We start from the raw sequence: 19,929 nt of genomic DNA on the forward strand, positions 1-19,929 counted from the left end.
ACACGAATTCTTTACAGACGAATGGAAAAACTGGTAGAAGCCAACCTAGGGGAAGATCAGTTTGGATTCAGTAGAAATGTTGGAATACGTGAGGCAATACTGACCCTACGACTTAGCTTAGAAAATAAGATTAAGGAAAGGCAAACCTACGGTTCTAGCATTTGTAGACTTAGAGAAAGCTTTTGACAATGTTGACTGGAATACTCTCTTTCAAATTCTAAAGGTGGCAGGGGTAAAATACAGGGAGCGAAAGGCTATTTACAATTTGTACAGAAACCAGATGGCAGTTATAAGAGTCGAGGGGCATGAAAGGGAAGCAGTGGTTGGGAAGGGAGTGAGACAGGGTTGTAGCCAATCCCCAATGTTATTCAATCTGTATATTGAGCAAGCAGTAAAGGAAACAAAAGAAAAATTTGGAGTAGGTATTAAAATCCAGGGAGAAGAAATAAAAACTTTGAGGTTCGCCGATGACATTGTAATTGTGTCAGAGACAGCAAAGGACTTGGAAGAGCAGTTGAACGGAATGGACAGTGTCTTGAAAGGAATGTATAAGATGAACATCAACAAAAGCAAAACGAGGATAATGGAATGTAGTCGAATTAAGTCGGGTGATGCTGAGGGAATTAGATTAGGAAATGAGACACTTAAAGTAGTAAAGGACTTTTGCTATTTGGAGAGCAAAATAACTGATGATGGTCGAAGTAGAGAGGATATAAAATGTAGACTGGCAATGGCAAGGAAAGCATTTCTGAAGAAGAGAAATTTGTTAAAATCGAGTATTGATTTAAGTGTCAGGAAATCATTTCTGGAACTATTTGTATGGAGTGTAGCCATGTATGGAAGTGAAACATGTACGATAAATAGTTTGGACAAGAAGAGAATAGAATCTTTCGAAATGTGATGCTACAGAAGAATGCTGAAGATTAGATGGGTAGATCACATAAATAATGAAGAGGTATTGAATAGGATTGGGGAGAAGAGAAGTCTGTGGCGTAACTTGACTAGAAGAAGGGATCGGTTGGTAGGACATGTTCTGAGGTATCAAGGGATCACCAATTTAGTATTGGAGGGCAGCGTGGAGGGTAAAAATCGTAGAGGGAGACCAAGAGATGAATACACTAAGCAGATTCAGAAGGATGTAGGTTGCAGTAAGTACTGGGAGATGAAGAAGCTTGCACAGGATAGAGTCGCATGGAGAGCTGCATCAAACCAGTCTCAGGACTGAAGACAACAACATTACTCTCAATGTAGTCGAGTCTCTGTCATAATTTTTTTGAGAGATATGGCCATGAGAATCAAGAACATTCTGTAAAATTTTCACTTGTTTTTATTCAGTCCCTTTTTAGATATTGACCTGCAAAAGTTTACGTCAGAAGGGTTTTGGCAGTTTTTGAAAAGCTCTAGAAAAAACAGGAGTGCATTCTCAGGACTGCAACTTTTACTGCAGGTAGTTATGTAAGTACACAACACAGAGATAACATATTATTAGTGAGTCTCTCTTCCTTCATGAAAATTGAAGGCCTTAAAAAGTGAAGATTGATAAATTTTTCAGAGTCTTTACTGAAAGAGTTTGAGTGACTCTCTTGCATGATAGAGAAATTTAAAAAAAAAAAAAATATGCCTGAAGTTCATTTCATGCTGAGCACACTGGTTTTTGAATTATTCTGATATCTTTTAAAATGACATGGCAATTAAACTTTCCGCAAACGTCGATTTCCCCTAAAACTTGCCCAACTGCCATTGTAAAAACGGCTGCCAGAAAAAACTATGACATAAAAATATTTAAAACAGTGTTTTGTGAATGCCTGCCTATAGGGAACTCATGATAAAAAAATTTAGAAAATCAAAACTGTTGAGCAACATTAGAAATGGATTGACCCTAAGCCCTACATTTAGTATTCTCACGCCATTGCTGAAATGTGCTAGATTCTGATCCTGCTCAGAACTTATTAATCCCTCAGAATGTCACTGTTACACTGGTGGAATCATCGCATTCCCTATATGCAAGTTAACTGAGCTGTGTTGTTAGAAACATTCATAATCCGCAAAAAATGATCCAACACTGCCAGTATGAGGTGACTTACTTATATATTTGGAGTCATGAAGTGCACCTTACCCTGCATAATATCTGACCACTTTTGCTGAAGGAAATATAAATTTATCTACATTCAGTATCTGCTTCTACAGACAACTTGGCAGAGTACTTTACTGTTGTCTGCATTTCCAAGAAAAATATCTACTGTAAATAGAATTAATACTGTATGGAGCACAATCAATTCAAACAATATGCTTTAAAACCCTATTCTTAATCTTAGCTGTGCTTCAGCCATGTATGCTAGCTACAAAACAGGAATAAACTCTGATGGTTATTTTGGTGTTCCTTCAGCATGTCGCAGCATTTCTCAGTAGAGTGCAGGTTCACTTAAGAGCACAAGATCTGCAAATTTGCTTAAGATAGGTCCATCATGGAAATTTACTGTTCCCACAATTTGTGTAGTTGAGAGTTAGTAATACAGTGGGAAATATATGGCGCAACTCTTATTGCACACCGATTTCCCAATAAACTGAATTATTCACCTAACTTCACTTTATATTATTGTGTGAAACCTGTGATATGTTCCAACGAATTCACATTCAAGATGTAACATGAATTGCAAATTCAATTATTCAACTTTAGAAAGTGACTCCATAGACATGGTGTCCCAGGAGGAATGGTCAATATTCTAGGATATCTGCCAGTAACTATCATTGGAACCAAAGAAATCTATTAATACAAGCTCTAAAATGTGTACCTTAAGAGCTATGAGCAGTTCATCTCCACTAATGTGAAATACATTTCTACCAAAGTAGTGCTCACACTTCTTAAGGTACGCATTTTAAAACCCATTATTACTAGACATTTTTGCTTTGAATGATTGTTGTCGTCATATCCTTTAATACTGACAATGCCTCCTGGAGCAATGTGTAAAGTTTTCTTTTGTAAGTTGTGAGCTTTGTATCTTTATCACCGGAGTAATGACAGTTCTCATTATTGCAGCAACATATTAATACAATGGTCCAGCATTTCTGCTGGTGTGGAACTACCTGTAATATTCAGTTCAAATCTCAACTGAGAAAAATATTTTTGTATCAGTCTTTCTTCCTCTAATAATCAAGGTGTAAACTGCCACATCTATCAGGAAAAGATTCTTAGGAAAACTACGCATTTCTACTACTGCTGCCGTTTCACAGTGGCGAGCTGACAGCGATAGCCACCACTGAATTTCGAGGCTGTCATGAAATTTACCATAACTGTTCCAGACATGGCATTAATTTACAGCCAATTTAATGTGGGATATTACATGCATACTGTGACACAAAATGATTACATTTCATGTAGTACAGTGGAGGCCATCATAGAACTTCATTTGTCACACCAAAAAATGTATATTACAAAAAGCAGAGGGTGGGGTGGGGTGGGGTGGACAATCACTGGTGAATATTTATTAAATGTATCTCAATAATGACAGGATGTAAAAATCAAACAATGGAAAATCCAGGATGTAATGTAACAATATTAGAGAAGGAAGGCTGCTACTCACCATATAGGGGAGATGCTGAGTCGCCATAGGCACACAAAAAGATATAATTGTGCGAATATTTTTGTTGTGCCTATTGCGACTCAGCATCTTCGCTATATGGTGAGTAGCAACTTTCCTTCTCTAATAGAATGACAGCATGTAGTATTTGCAGGAACATTTGTGTTATCACTTTGACAAAAGTCTAAAATACCGAAAGAACAATTTCCAAGTAAGTAACATGTCCTCCTCTGAGTGTGTACAAAACACACAGATCAAAATTTACATTTAGTGTTTCATTTGCGTCAGTACTGTCGAAACAAAAGAATAACTCTGGCTGTTATTTAAGGAGGCCAACTTTGTATCCTTAATTGTACACACAACACTAGTAAAATTACCTTCGAATTGACAATTTACCAATGTAGAGTTATTTTTAAACAAGTACTACCGTAATGTGATATTATTGCACTTTGTCTCCAGTGGCTTTTATTGGAAACACAGTGACGTTATAGTAAACAACTACAGTGGTGAATAAGGAAAACATCACACTGTGTATGATTTCAGGACAGTTGTGGATATATCAAGTGGTTCAGCCTACCATGGTGAAATAACAGGACAAAACCTCATGATAAGCTGACCAAAGCACCTTCACTCCCAGATGCAATAATATTTTGGTCGACTAACAATTTTAACAAATTTGTTTTCTAGCACTTAATATAATTTATATTAAAGCATGTATACTATTCACCTCTACGAATTAGTGTCAAGCAGACATGAACATCTTGGAGGGAGGGGGCAGGTGGCAGAGAGGGAGGGAAGTGTACAAGGTACACAGTATTAACAGTTAAACATTTCACATGTTTGCAGAAAGCAGCCACAGCATACAGAAAAAAACAGTTACTCACTTTATCTCACTGTGTATCATTGCACTGATCAATAGTAGTGTTCACAGTCAGCATAGTATCTCTGCCAATGATCTTCATAGCTCACCTGCGAAACAGAACAAATATTGTTTAGTTCTGTTTAATCAACGAGAGAATGGAAGTGATTTCCCAGCACGAAAAAAGGTTCAATGCTGAGGAATATATACACCAACAGTTTATAGTTTGGCTCCGTTCTCTTATCTACAACCATAGGCACCAATTGAATCCATGTGACAAATATGCAAAGACATACGACATATGTGGAAAATTACTTATTTTGCAATCCATCTGTGACTAAGATAAGCAGTATTATATTTATGCTGGATCTAACCTGCAGTGCAATACCCTGCATTAGAGGCTATCAATATTATTGCAATCATTAACTACAGACAGACAAAACCATCCGAGGGCACACAAAACCATCCGAGGGCAACATTTTATTTGTTGGTGAACATTTTGACAAAATGGCGTATGATTAGAAACTGATGTCATTAACATGTAATACACGGCCAATTTTTACAGTGATACATAATTTGACCACATTCTTGACAGTTATGCATTTAATTACTGGACTAGTTCATGCCATAATACTGAGGCTGATCCAAGAGTAACAACTGAACCTGTTTTTTGTGGCTTTGCTGTTTGTCATCCATACTGACAAATGTGCGACATGTTCTTGCTAAACTTGTCTGTACACAACAACTGCTAATCACTGAAAATCAGACCTATGAAATTGGCTGATTAAAAATAATATTGAGCAAGTTGTACTGATTTTGTACCCGTATCAACTTTAGACACATTTGTTGGATCTTACACTATCACCTGTGAAAATTGCAACACGATGAAGGGCAGATTCATCAGAAACAAACTTTTATATGTAGTATGGCGCATAAGTGATTAGAATGGCAGAACTGTACATCATCAATACTGAGTAAGGACTACAAGTGCTGCAAACAGAACCACACGGCATTGATACAGAGCAGCAACAGTGGCAGGAGCAGGTTGGTTGGTTGATTTGGTGAAGGAGGACCAAACAGCGAGATCATCGGTCCCACGGGATTAGGGAAGGATGGGGAAGGAAGTAGGCTGCGCCCTTTTAAAGGAACCATTCTGACATTTGCCTTAAATGATGTAGGAAAATCACAGAAAACCTAAATCAGGATGGCTGTACAAGAGTTTGAACAGTCGTCCTGAATGCAAATCGGTAGGAGGAGTGATGATGAATAATCATTACCTCAAGCTCTGGTAAATGTTTAGGCCCAGGATGCAGTACCTGTCTTTCTTTGAAGATGACTCAAATTCCCAAGCTTATGTGAGCAGAAATTAATCTGCTGAAATATAGCTTGAGGAACAATCTGAAAGAGGCTATGTCACAGACTAAAATTTTCTGATGTAGCCTTCTGTTCACATGCCCTCAATTAACATGAGAAACACACCTGCTCTATTAAATAATGCCAAAAATAATCACACTTTGGATGTTCCTTATCAGTGAATGTTTCTATCATGCTGGGGGTATAATAGTAAAACCATACACTTTGTTACAAAGGTTGAAGGAGAGCCTACTTTAAACAATAAATTTTGCCATCCACAGTGGATGAACCAGTATGATCTATTACAGCCACGCAAAATAGTGGGTGATAATCCCATACTGCTGCCACAATACGATTTCAAGTATGTATTCTCAACTGTACACAACTCTTGTATGAACTAGTTTCAACACATCCATTTCTACTATGTAGTAGCATGCTCTGAATGAATTGCTGTGTCCTCATAATGCATAAACTGCAGAACCTCCCCACACACTGTACTTTCAAATTTAATAACACGCTGATATTGCACACACTTACACCAGTACTTACTTCTGTTTTACTAAACCGATTTCTGAATATGGCAAGACACTGTTTCGTATCAGACACGAGATGTTACTGCTGATTCTGACAGACTAACTCCCATTAAAACTAAATTTAGTGCTGTTACACTGGTCTAAATGTTAAAAGTCTGGCTTCATTTATGCTATTTCAGACTGTTGCAATTTCCACATATATTGTGTTTTTATATCCTCTTTAGGGGTATTAATGCATCTTTCAAATGTAGTGTAGCAGTAATTGTGAATGGCATGAATTCAACAAGTTCTTGGTACATTTCCAGAAGTATACAGTATCAGATGTCTTGCACAGGTCACAAAATTATGGGTTGTTGGTTTGAGGGTGTGGAACTGGTGCCCGATAGCATCTCAAATGCGTTCCATTGGGTACAGATCAGGCAAATCTGGTGGTCGTGACACCAACACAAGTTCAATATTGTGCTACTCAAACAACTGTAGCACAGTTTTGTCCTTGTGACAAAGGCAGTTATCCTGCCACAACATACCATTGCTATAAGAGAAGACATCGAGCATCTAGGAACGCAGATGGTCAGCAATGTCACATAGTCTACAGCAGTTATGGTACTTTCAATTAATACCACATGCCTCAAGGAAGTCAGGCTCATGTCCCTCACTGAGCTGCGTTCATTGGAGATTGCATGTTTTGAGCAATAGTTTGCCGGGACTAACATCTATACAGCCACAACCACTGACTTTGTCACAAGTAACTGTTCGTCTGACCAGGCAACATGTTTCCATTGATCCACATCCAATCTCTCTAATCCTAAGCAGACTGCAATCTTAAAAGATGTCATTGAGTCAACATTGAAATGCACAGCTTTTGAGCCCTGTGTGTGCTAAATGGTTTGCACCAAACACTTTTGTCTGCTTAGGTCAACAAATCGGCCACAGACCACCACGTATCTTGTTTCACAGAACAGGCAATCCTCTGACACTGATGAGGCACACATCCAATACCTTGTCACCTATTCATGGATTCATTGACTTTCAACCACTTTCAATAGATGCTCACGACTGCTGCAAGCTAACAGACAATCACTCATCATTTATGTTTTTCCAAGCACCAGACCACAACATTAGCCCTTTTTTAATGTCAGTGGATTTCTCCCATTTGCAGTACAAGTCAACTGCTTCACTTACATACTTTCATTAAGGCATCATGTGCCTGCACCACCACCATTCAATAACACAGTCACAATGTTTTGGCTCATTTAGTGGTTGTTCAAGAAACAGCAGGTAATGAAATGTTTCTACATTATTAGATTGACCGAATTTGATGCCGTTCATGATGTGTGTTCAGCAACAATGAGACACTAAAATATTTTGGAGATCATATCAGAAATGTACATTGTCATAGAAAGTAGAGAGATTATTTATGCTGAATTATGCCAAAATTTTGATGCTGAAAAGGATGCTGGGGGGGAAAAATCCTCTCAAAAACTAATAATATGCTGTACACAGACTTTCAATGTGTAGTACCCATAACAGAAAATGTTAGAAAGGAATCCAATTACTGTACTGAGGTAAAATTTAGCAACTCAAAAGTAGAGTACACTATTTTTCCATCTGAATTGTTAGACATGAAATTCACTTATGAAAAAATGTTTGTATCTCAGTTATAGGGTCATTACACACAAGTCACTATCATTTTCATTTTCTAAACTGCTGAATTTTTGCTACATAACCTTTTCTCAAAAATTTAAATCTTCCTCATTATTAAGTTACCAAATTGGGCTTTATTTTCCTCAAATTTGCATGCCTAAGTTCTTAAGACTTTTAAAAACCTTTTTTGGCTATACATAGGTTATGTACTGAGGTTCACTACTACTTTCCCTGTTGTTGAATTATTGTTCATCAACATAATGGTCCACATGGCTTTCTTTATATTTTTTCTACATACTAAATACTGCATCTTGAACTTGTGGAAAACACACTTATAGCGATAAGGAAGTAGTTTACCTGTCTGTTTCTTTGATAATATAAACTGTTACTATTTTATTCTTCCATTTGTGATGCAACATAAGATAGCACTGTAACACCCATTTAAAATTATTTTAATTGCTTCTACACTATCTTGCACCAATAGGTGTCTTTTTAACTTTCATTCACAACGTTTCAGTAATCTGCTGACAACAGTCCTAAATCTCATTTTAAGCCTGACCTTCGCACTTAACTCACAGTGAAGACTTACGAAACAATAAAAATTACCGTATCATCAAGTAAGACTGCAATAGGTTTCTTATGAAGGTCCATGATATCTCTTAAGAAGCTGTGCGCACAATGCTGAAGTGTACTGAATCTATATCTGTTTATTACAAGGATACACATTACCAATTAATGCCTGGATAAAACTCTTCCCCACTTAATTTAAATGGCAAAAGCCTACTGACCAATACATAGAATGATTGATCGCCAAATACCTGAGACACCCTATTAATTAAACAATGGATTTATGTCCGAATTTTCATAGCCAAATCATGTATGGGGCACGGACAAATGAGGTATCAAACTGGATTAGCATTGGTCTAATTTTGCAAAAACGTATTTAATTAAAAACTCCCTAGCTGTTTAAAACTGTGCGAGACGGACTCAAACACGGGACCTTTGCCTTTCGTTGCCAAGAGCTCTACCAACTGAGCTATACAAGCCTAACTCACGATGCGCCCTCACAGCTTTACTTTCATCAGTACCTAATCTCCTACCTTCCAAACCTTAAATAATATCTCCTGCATCCCTTGCAGGACTAGCACTCCTCGGGGGGGGGGGGGGGGGGGGGGGGGGGGGGGGGGGAAGTGTAAGTTTGGGAGGTAGGACATTAGGCAGCGGCATAAATAAAGCTGTGAGGGACTGCTTGAATTGCCCAGCTGGCAGAGCACTAACCTGATAAAGTTACAGAACTAAGGTTTGACACTAACACACACACACACACACACACACTTAATCTGCATAGAAGTTTCAGAACATACAAACTACTTAGGGTGAAAATTCATTCTAAAGGGATTTAATTGCTTGACAAGAGTAATTACGAAAAATCCACAGGCAAACATCCTCTAGGACTCCTTAAAATCCTAAGTTGAACTCTGAAATTTAAAATCTCAATCAACCCCTCATTTGCTTCCTCTTTATCTACATACACTTCAAATAATAATAATAATAATAATAATAATAATAATAAGAAGAAGAAGAAGAATCTTCATTAGCCGTTCAGTATTTTCTTATACAATGGGCTTTGTCAATAAGTTCAATTACAGTATAAAGATGGTTATATACTCATAACCATGTACATATAAATGGCTCTGAGCACCATGGGACTTAACAGCTATGGTCATCAGTCCCCTAGAACTCAGAACTACTTAAACCTCACTAACCTAAGGACATCACACAACACCCAGCCATCACGAGGCAGAGAAAATCCCTGACCCCGCCAGGAATCGAACCCGGGCATGGGAAGAGAGAACGCTACCGCACGACCACGAGATGCGGGCACATATAAATCGTATGAACGTTAGTGTAGTACAATAGCAAACATTTGGAATTTTATATAGTGTTAATTTCACAATAAAAAAGGAAACATTATATAAATTTATATTAAGCGGAGAGTATTCATGTTGACACTCTTATCATATACATGTTGATAACACTATGTCATTATCCTAAGATATTGATACAAATATAGAGCATTCGAAATAGGTGTATGCCTATGTGTTAGATATTGTTTTTCCAAATTTAGGTCCTACTACAAGCAGAGGTACCTTTCTCTATGTTAAAACAGCAAATCTGTATATTGAGCAAGCAGTAAAGGAAACAAAAGAAAAATTTGGAGTAGGTATAAAACCCATGGAGAAGAAATAAAAATTCTGAGGTTCGCAGATGACATTGTAATTCAATCAGAGACACCAAAGGACCTGGAAGAGCAGTTGAACGGAATGGACAGTGTCTTGAAAGGAGGATATAAGATGAACATCAACAAAAGCAAAACGAGGATAATGGAATGTAGTCGAATTAAGTCGGGTGTTGCTGAGGGAATTAGATTAGGAAATGAGACACTTAAAGTAGTAAAGGAGTTTTGCTATTTGGGGAGCAAAATAACTGATGATGGTCGAAGTAGAGAAGATAGAAAATGTAGACTGGCAATGACAAGGAAAGTGTTTCTGAAGAAGAGAAAATTGCTAACATCGAGTATAGATTTAAGTGTCAGGAAGTGGTTTCTGAAAGTATTTGTATGGAGTGTAGGCATGTATGGAAGTGAAACATGGACAATAAATAGTTTGGACAAGAAGAGAATAGAAGCTTTCGAAATGTGGTGCTACAGAAGAATGCTGAAGATTAGATGGATTGATCATATAACTAATGAGGTGGTATTGAATAGAATTGGGGAGAAGAGAAGTTTGTGGCACAACTTGACTAGAAGAAGGGATCGGTTGGTAGGACATGTTCTGAGGCATCAAGGGATCACAAATTTAGCATTGGAGGGCAGCGTGGAGGGTAAAAATCGTAGAGGGAGACCAAGAGATGAATACACAAAGCAGATTCTGAAGGATGTAGCTTGCAGTAGGTACTGGGAGATGATGAAGCTTGCACAGGATCGAGTAGCATGGAGAGCTGCATCTTTGTATTCATCAACTGAGTAAAATGATTTACCTTTGAGCCATTGACCCAATGTTGTCTTAAATTTATTTTTAGATACTGTTTGTACAATTTTAGGGAGCATAGTAAACAGTTCGAGGGCTACATTTTTGTAACTATTATGTATCTTGGACAATCTAAAGTATGGCAGATCAATTGTGTGGTTTCGTCTTGTATTATGGGTGTGGACAGATGACCTAAGGGGATATTGAGCTATGTTTTCTTTTATGTGTAATAAGCAATAATAGATGTACAAACAAGAAACTGTCATAAGTTTTTTGACATGTTCCCTGCATGTATCCCTAGGAGATAAACCCACTATACATCAAAGAGGTTTTCTTTGTCATCCAAAAATTTATACTGAATAGAAAGAATTTCCCCAGAGCACAATACCATATGAAAGATGGGGGTGGATATAAGCAAAAAATGAATGCTTCATAAGTTTTGGCTGACATTATTCCTAAGCTTATAAAGTAGGAACATAGCATGTGCAAGTTTAGAACAGAGGTATGTGATATGTTTATCCCAGCTAAGTTTCTGGTCAATCATCAAACCTAACAGTTTAACACACATATTCTCTTTGTTTGATACCTTCCAATTAAAAAATATTTCCTCAGTTTTTGTTTCATTATTATTATTATTATTATTATTATTATTATTATTATTATTATTATACAAATTTGGCCGTTAAAGACCGTGAAAACAGTTATTTCTTGCGCTTCTGGGAAGTCGTCTTTCTCTCGGTCCACACTTGGTTCATTCTTGCGCTGAAGGCGTCTTTTCTCTCTTCTTCAGACCATTTAGTTCCACAAGTCGTCTTAATTTTCACACCGAAACCCGTGAATGAATTCAGTTTTTTTCTAAAAAGGTTTCTGTTAAATATTGTTTCCTGATCTATGTCCATTTCTTTTAGATCTCTTTCTGTGTTGATAAACCATAAATTTTTATTTTTTACATTTGCGATGTACGAAAATATTTGTTTTGTAAGCCTATTCGGGTTCATCCTCATGATGTGAGCATAAAAGGAGCATCTTTTTCTAATTTCGTCTGTAATTTTTCTGCACTTCGTATACACTACTTTGTTGCTTTTTAGTCTGTATACAGACTTGCCTTGATCATCTGTTATTTTCCTGTGTGCAAGAATTGTCCTCACAATTCTTCTTTCACGATTTTCTATCTGTTCTGTGTATGTAAAATTTGCCAGTGTTTCTGATGCATATAGTATCTGCGGTCTAATGACAGTCTGGTAGTGTCTGAGTTTAATGTTTTTGGATATACATTTTTTTGAATACATTTGTCTGCAGTAGTGAGTTGCTGTCTCTAGTTTTTGTATTCTAGCCTTCAGGCTGGATGACCTTTTGCCACAGGCTGAATTAGTTCACCAAGATATTTAAAATGTTTAGATACCTGTATTTTCCCGTATTTCGTAGTTATTTTCTTTGGTGGATTTTTGATATTTGCAATGATTTCTGTCTTTTCAAATGAAATTTGCAAGCCTGCTTTTTCAGCAGTTTCTTTAAGTAATTCTACCTGTTTTATTGTGTATTTTTGTGTGTAAGCTAAACAGGCGAGATCGTCAGCGAAGGCAAAACAGTTGGTTTCAATGGCTTTGTAGCACTTCCCTCCAATTTGGACTTTCTCAACTCCACGTTTTTGCGCGAGTTTTCTCCATTCTGCTATGACTTTATCCAGAACACAGTTTAAGAGTACCGGGGACAGCGCATCTCCTTGTCTGACGCCGGTTTTGACCTCGAAATGCCGTGAAATTTCTCCTTGGAATTTTACTTTTGATGTTGTATTTGATAATGTTTCTTTGATTATGGTGATTGTTGTTTCATCTATTTCATATTCTCGAAGTGTTTTGATGAGTGTGTCCCTATCGATTGAGTCATAAGCTTTTTTGAAATCTATGAATGTTATGAAATATTTCTTGCTCCTTGTAGATAAATAGTTCATTGTTGTTTTGAGGTTAAAAATTTGTTCGGCGCAGGATCTTCCTGGTCTGAAGCCAGCTTGATATTCTCCAAGTTTTCCCTCTATAATTGGTGATACACGATTGAGCAGGGCCTTTGATAGAATTTTGTATGGGACTGGGAGAAGCGATATTCCACGATAGTTGTTAACATCCCTTTTGTCACCTTTTTTAAACAAAGCGTGAATTAGGGCAGTTTTCCAGTGACTTGGGATTTTCTTGGTTTCCCATACTTGTTCAAGTTCTTTGTGTAGTGCTTCTACTGATGTTTCTCCCCCAAGCTTGATCATTTCTGCTGTAATTGTGTTTTCTCCACATGCTTTCCTGTTTTTGAGATTTTTGATTATGTTTGTGATTTCCTCTCGTGTCGGAGGTGTTGAATGTGTTGGTAATGTTTCTGGTTGCGTAAAACTGAGAGTCTGGATGGGTGTTTGGCAGTTTAGGAGTGTCTCAAAATATTCAGCCAGGATTTCACAGTTTTCAGTATTGTTGGTGGCGAGAGTCGTATTATTTCTCACAAGGTTTAGGCAAGGGGACTGGTATCCTCGGAGTTTCTGGTTGAATGTTTTGTACCAAGCTGCCGTGTTGCATTTCTTTAAATTCTCTTCGATTGAGTCCAGTTGTTGTTTTTCATATTGTCTCTTGGTGTTGCAAATAGTTTGAGGCATTCTTTCTGGCTTGCTTAAATTCATCAAAGTTGTTTTCAGTTTTATGTCAGTTCCACTTTTTCCAGGCTTTAAGTCTTTCATGCAGAACTTCATTACAGTTGCTGTCCCACCACGGGTGTCTCGGTTTGCTCTTTTTTGGAAAGGTTGTTTCTGTTGCCTCAATCAAGTTGTTCTGAAATTCTTGGAGGTTTTGTGAAGGGGAGAATGTCTAGTTTTTTCTGAAAATCCTTGAGGTTAGAGTTGGACTTAAGGTTGTAATTTCTCAGGGTTGTAAGATCAAAATTTATTTTATTTCTGTTTTTATATTCACCGTTTCTGCTTTTCTGTTTGTTTTGTGGGACCAGTTTAGTTTTTATTTTCGTGAGATAGTGATCGGAGTCGAGGTTTAGAGATTTTCGGACACGTGTGTTCAATATTTCTTTTTCACATTTGGAGGAGATGGCAACGTGATCTATTTGAAATTCTCCGATACTCTTTATCGGAGATACCCAGGTTTTTTGTTTTCTGGGAAGATGTCTAAAACGTGTTGACATTAGCTTGAGTTTAAACTGCTTACAGAGCATAATTAACCTTTCTCCTTTTTGTTGGTTTGTTTGTGTGCGGGAAAGTTGCCGAAAATATCGCGGAATTTTTCTTTTCCAATCTGAGTGTTAAAATCTCCTAGAAGTATTTTTGCATTGTTTTCTGGGATTTCTGATATATGATCCTCAAGGGTTTCTCAGAATTCATCTGTTTCTTCCCTATTTTTAGCATTATTTTTGTCATTTGTGGGAGCGTGAACATTGATTAATGTGTATTTTTTATTTGCACATCAAAAAGTGAGGAAAGATGTTCTCGATGATGTTGACCAAAAATGTTTGACAGAGTTCAGAATGTTTGTGTTTACAGCAAAAGCTGTGCCAAGCTGAGGGCATTTCTTCATTACAATTTTTCCAGGTTTTCCTTTAAATATTCTGAATTTGTTTGATTCAAATGTGTTTTCATCAGTGAAGTGAGTTTCTTGTAGTGCCACAATTTGTATGTCTTCCGTGTGTAACTGGTCTGTAAGGTGCTTAAGTTTTCCCACTTTGAGAAGGGAGTTTATGTTGAGAGTTGCTATGTTGAAGATTTTTCTGGGTTTAATCTTGTTGGATTTGCATGGTGTTGCAGACTCCCCAGAATCCATGGGTCTGCTTGCGTCGTTGCCGACGGTGGATTGGCCACCTGGGGTAGTTTCGTTATTGAAAGACATTTCCATCATGCGTTAAGATTGTAACTGTTGAAATTCTTCAAAGTTGGGGAGATTACTTGCGTAACCTACCAGGAATACAACTAACGTTGTTAGCGTTAGAAGGTTTTCTTGAAACAGCCACCTCTAACATGAGGAACAGACGCTGCCCACAAGCCGCCCAATCTGGGTACAGACGCTTGCAGTTATAGATTTTTGGTTCCTCCGCTCTCTCAGCCGTTGGGAGTTAAAAATTCTTCATGCGCCTATGAGACCGTTGACTGGTTTTCACCCGTAACCCTAGGCAGGGGCCCTCACAGGGTGCTAGCATCCGGAGCCAGATGGACCCAGGTTTTTTTTACGAGGTTGTTACTCCTCCCCCTCCTCCTCCCTCATCACTTGTAAGATGAGGATCCGGGCAATGGCAATGTTTCATTTATGTATAGCGAGTTTGCACTAAACCAATGAACCGATTTTTCAAATATTATATGATTTTTTCTCGTACAGATTCAAGAGTCTGTCCTGAATTGATAAAAGTTGTATTGTCCGCTTAGATGACTGTTTTACAGAGTAAATACTGTGGCATATCATTAACATACACTACAAACAGGAAGGGCCCAAGTATGGAGCCCTGTGGCACACCTCTTTATGGCTTGTGGGTTTGACAGCTGTCCATTTACACTAACAAATTGTACTCTGTTGCTTAAGTAAGATTCCAATAATTTCAGGGTGTCCTGTTCCATGTCTTAGTGTCTTAATTTCATGATCAAAGTACTATGAGATACAATGTCAAATGCTTTACTCAGGTCTAGGAGAGTAGCACAGGAGATTAATTTGTTTTCAAAGCCATCATATGTATCACAAACAATTTTTCAACTGCTTTAACTGTGGATAGTTTATACCTGAATCCATACTGTGAGTCACTTAACAGGTTATTCCTCTCAAAATAGTGATTCATTTGTTAGTGAACACAGTCTTCGATTATTTTAGATATTATTGGGATTAATGAGATAGGGAGATAGTTACTTGGATTTGATTTATCTCCTTTCTTAAATACGGGAATGGTTACTGCTATTTTCAAACAGTCAGGGAAAATACCTTACTACAAATACGATTAATGACAGTGGTTAGAGGGGACAGAAGATCACTTGATATCTTCCTTATGACAAAGTTTGACAAACCATAGAAGTCCTCTGCTCTGGAACTACTTAGTTTGCCTACTGCTTTGCTAACATCATTTTCAGTTACTGTTGCCCAGCAGAATTTATAATAATAATAATAATAATAAACCAATTAATATTTAAATATTGAATTTAATGTTTCCTGAACAAAATAAAAATTAAAAAAGCCAAATGTTTTATTAAATGAAATATGAACTAAAATAGACTGAAGAAACATTTTCTGTATTAGAGAAATATTTGATGCACATCTGAATGATTGTTGAAATCACAGAAAATGAGGTGCTGATTGAGAATTTAAAGCTCAATGTGCAAATCAGAAGCAAAGAATTTTAAAGAGTATCTGAGGATATTTTTCTAGCAGATTATGCATATCATATTGTGCAGTTTGCTGTTGTGTGGCCTTAACAAATTTCCATCTTCCATACCCAATGGTGTAAAAAATCCATACCCAATGGTGTAAAAAGTGCACCAATTTTTCAGTCTAAACAATTTATCACTAGACAATACTCCAAACATCAGTAAAGCAAGTTTTTTTTCCTTACTAGTGCTGTTGACATTGTTGTTCCTGCTCACTCATGTTTCCTGATTCAAAAAAAATCAGGATACAATACAGAATAAAATGGAGCCATATAACACAGACCATTTACAATCAAGCTGCAGATACTGCTTATCGCTCACTCTATGTATTTAACACAGGTGTGTTCCTGCTGCCTTGTCAACCAATGCCAAGCACATTTTTGCTTCACTGTTCAAATTGCTGTACATCAATTTCAGCATCATCCAAAGGCGCATTAATTTTTCTCCATTTTATTTCTCACTTTAGACAAATCATTTGACCATTTTTGTATTATTCTGATTTTTTAAATGCTTTTTGTAAACAGTTAAGTTACCACATGGACATATCAATAGTTTCATTCACGTACTGCAGACATTGTGAGAGCACCTGTCGTTGAATGTACTGTCAGGTCGAGGAAAGGGGGTGGGGGCGATTTGATGGTTACTTTGGGCTATTGTAGCAACCCCCATCCTCCACATTTCAATATGGTTTTATATGCTCCTTCCAATGTACCACCTGGTGAAAGTGGGTTGTTGTTGAATGGAGTGTCCCTTCACATTTTACCTGAACAGAGATAAATAGCTTTTATGAATGATCACTAAATATATATTTTGGAACACTAATGGAGGTCACAGTATACAACACAGAATGACAGAATTCCAGAATAATGTACAATTTCCTGGTGGTTCAGCACAATATTTGACAACTCAGGCTAAATTGGCTACACTGCCATATCCATCCACTGAATGTACACAAAGGTGTTAATACTACTTTCCTTTCGACTCTGCTGAATTATGCCATCTTTCTTCTGCTATAATGAAAATGAAATAAATATTTGGTCTAATCTTCCAAAATTAAAAAATACTTAGACCCCAATCCAAAATTCAATAAATTTAATAAAAATTTCCCTTGCAGATTGAATCAATATTAATTCCTAACCCAAAGAATCAAACCAAAACCATTTCACTTCTGATAACTGCAGAAACTGCACTAGGAAGGTATCATTATCAAGGACTATTGACTGGATAACTGAACATAGGATTACAGGTGAGAGATGAAAAGTGACTTACATATTTTTATTAGGAAAGATAAGTCTAACATTAACTCAGCTCTCACCTTATCAACAATCTGCTTTTATTCTATACACTCCTGATGCTCCAGCAGCTCTATCAGAAGGCCAACTGGCCTAAAACAAGTGATTTCTTACTACTCCACAGCAATATAAGTGTGTCCTATACCAAAAAAAATTTCTCCCACTGATTGAAGACTAACTGCCACTAATGGCATACCTAACTTCCAACTTACTGTAGAGAATAGCTAGAAAACAATTCCTCTGCAACAGATTAAAAAATAGGAGCAGTTGAGGATCTAAATCTGTTCCGTTTTTTCCCCACTTTCAAATCACTGTTCCTTTTGTGGCACTTTGCTGACGTTTACAGTACAAACCGTGACAGATTACATCTTCATTTCATATCAAGTTGCCCTTGCTCCCAAAATCTGTATCTTTAAATGATTCATGGATGTACCTCTTTTTTAGACTAATTTCAGTTTCCAATGAGAAGTTCAGGCAGGCAGGTGCTAAAGAGGTCCAAAACTCAAAATTCTCACAACAAGAAAGTAAATAATAATGTTACCATATTTAACCAAAATATTGGTGGATTAAAGAGAAAAGTAGATTCTCACAAAAGTAAAGTAAAAAATAATGTTACCATTGTTCACTAAATATTCCAGGACTGAAGAATGAAGTAGATGAGCTCCTGGTTTGTTTAGATGACACTGACTCTTATAATGTAATAGATATACTATGCCTGTCTGAGCATCATCACATTGTGTCTAATATGAAAAAGGTAAATATCAGTGGTTATAAACTAGCTGCACATATGAGCAGAGAGAATAAGGGAGAAGAGGAGTTGCCACATATGTCAAAAGTTATCACTGTGTAGAAAGCTTAGATAGAAAAAAGTTTTGTCTAGAGCAACATGTAGAAGCATGTGCCTGTCAAACTGAAGGAGAGCTCTTTTATAATTGTAACAGTATATAGGTCCCCTTCAGGAAACTTCCATTTATTCCTGGAAAACTTGGATGCCGTGTTGAGCTATCTGTCAGATAGGGGAAAGCAATTATTATTTGTGGGGACTTCAATGTTGATTCACTGAAAGAGTGTAATAGGAAGAATGACCTGGAAGTCTTGCTCGGTTGTTTCAATTTGACATCTGTCATTAATTGCCCTAGTCAGGTAGTAAAGAACAGCAGCACATTGATAGACAACACTTTTATAGACCAAGAGAAGCTTAAAAACAAATTCTTGTCCTGTTCAGAATGGCCATTCTGATAATGATGCTCAGCTAGTTACAGTATATGACTATCCTCCAAAGTTGTGCATTCAATTAATGACTCAACAATTAGAAATTTCAGAGAAAATATTCAGCAGAGACTGGGATGAGGTTTACAAGGAACCCAATGCTAACTTAAAATATAACTTATTTCATGATACACTTGTAAGAGAATTTGAAAACTGTTTCCCCGAGAAAGTAGTTAAATCTAATTATAAGAAACCATGCAAAAACCTTGGCTTACTAAAGGAATAAAAATATCTTGTAGCTACAAAAGGGAACTATATCTAACAACAAGAAAGAGTAATGACCCAGAAACAGCCAAACATTATAAAAACTACTGTGCTACGTTAAGAAAGGTTATTAAAAAGTCCAGAAGCATGTGTATCATGTCTGAGATTAATACCTCTGATCACAAAATCAAAACAATTTGGAATATTATTACAAGGGAAACAGGGCAACCAAGAGGACAGGATGATGGCATTACCGTCAAAGTGAAAGGAAACTTGATAAACAACAAGCCGGAAGTCTAAAACATTTTGAATAATCATTTTTGAAATGTTTTAGAGAAAATAGGATCTAAATGTTCATTAGAAGAAGCAAGGCAGTTAATGGAAGAAGCCTCACCCACACCATTTGATACAACTGAAATTCCATCCACCTCTCCTTATGAAATTAGGAAGCTGATAAACACTCAAGAATAAAAACTCACATGGAATTGATGGCACTTCCAGCAGGATAATAAAAACTTGTTCCCAAGAGATAAGTGGGATTCTTAGCCACATATGTAATAGCTCTCTGAAGCAGGGCATATATATATAACACAGATGATGTGACTTACCGAACAAAAGTGCTGGCAGGTCGATACACACACCAACAAACACAAACATACACACGAAATTCAAGCTTTCGCAACAAACTGTTGCCTCATCAGGAAAGATGGAAAGACGAAAGGATGTGGGTTTTAAAGGAGAGGGTAAGGAGTCATTCCAATCCAGGGAGCGGAAAGACTTACCTTAGG

The 19,929-nt window shown here is 37.1% G+C and overlaps 1 protein-coding gene across 3 annotated transcripts in view; it reads right to left on the reverse strand.

Moving 5' to 3' along the window:
* Positions 1-19,929, reverse strand: part of LOC126260230 (hrp65 protein-like) — a 176,911-nt gene that overhangs the window by 15,806 nt on the left and 141,176 nt on the right. For all 3 annotated transcript variants that reach the window (XM_049957535.1, XM_049957537.1, XM_049957536.1), the window contains exon 11: positions 4,463-4,547. In XM_049957535.1, coding sequence (XP_049813492.1) covers positions 4,491-4,547 — 57 coding nt within the window. In that variant the 3' untranslated portion in view covers positions 4,463-4,490. The remainder of the gene's footprint in view (positions 1-4,462; positions 4,548-19,929) is intronic.

The sequence above is a fragment of the Schistocerca nitens genome, chromosome 5 (genome assembly GCF_023898315.1).
Source record: "Schistocerca nitens isolate TAMUIC-IGC-003100 chromosome 5, iqSchNite1.1, whole genome shotgun sequence".
In the NCBI taxonomy this organism is placed as follows: Eukaryota; Metazoa; Arthropoda; class Insecta; order Orthoptera; family Acrididae; genus Schistocerca; species Schistocerca nitens.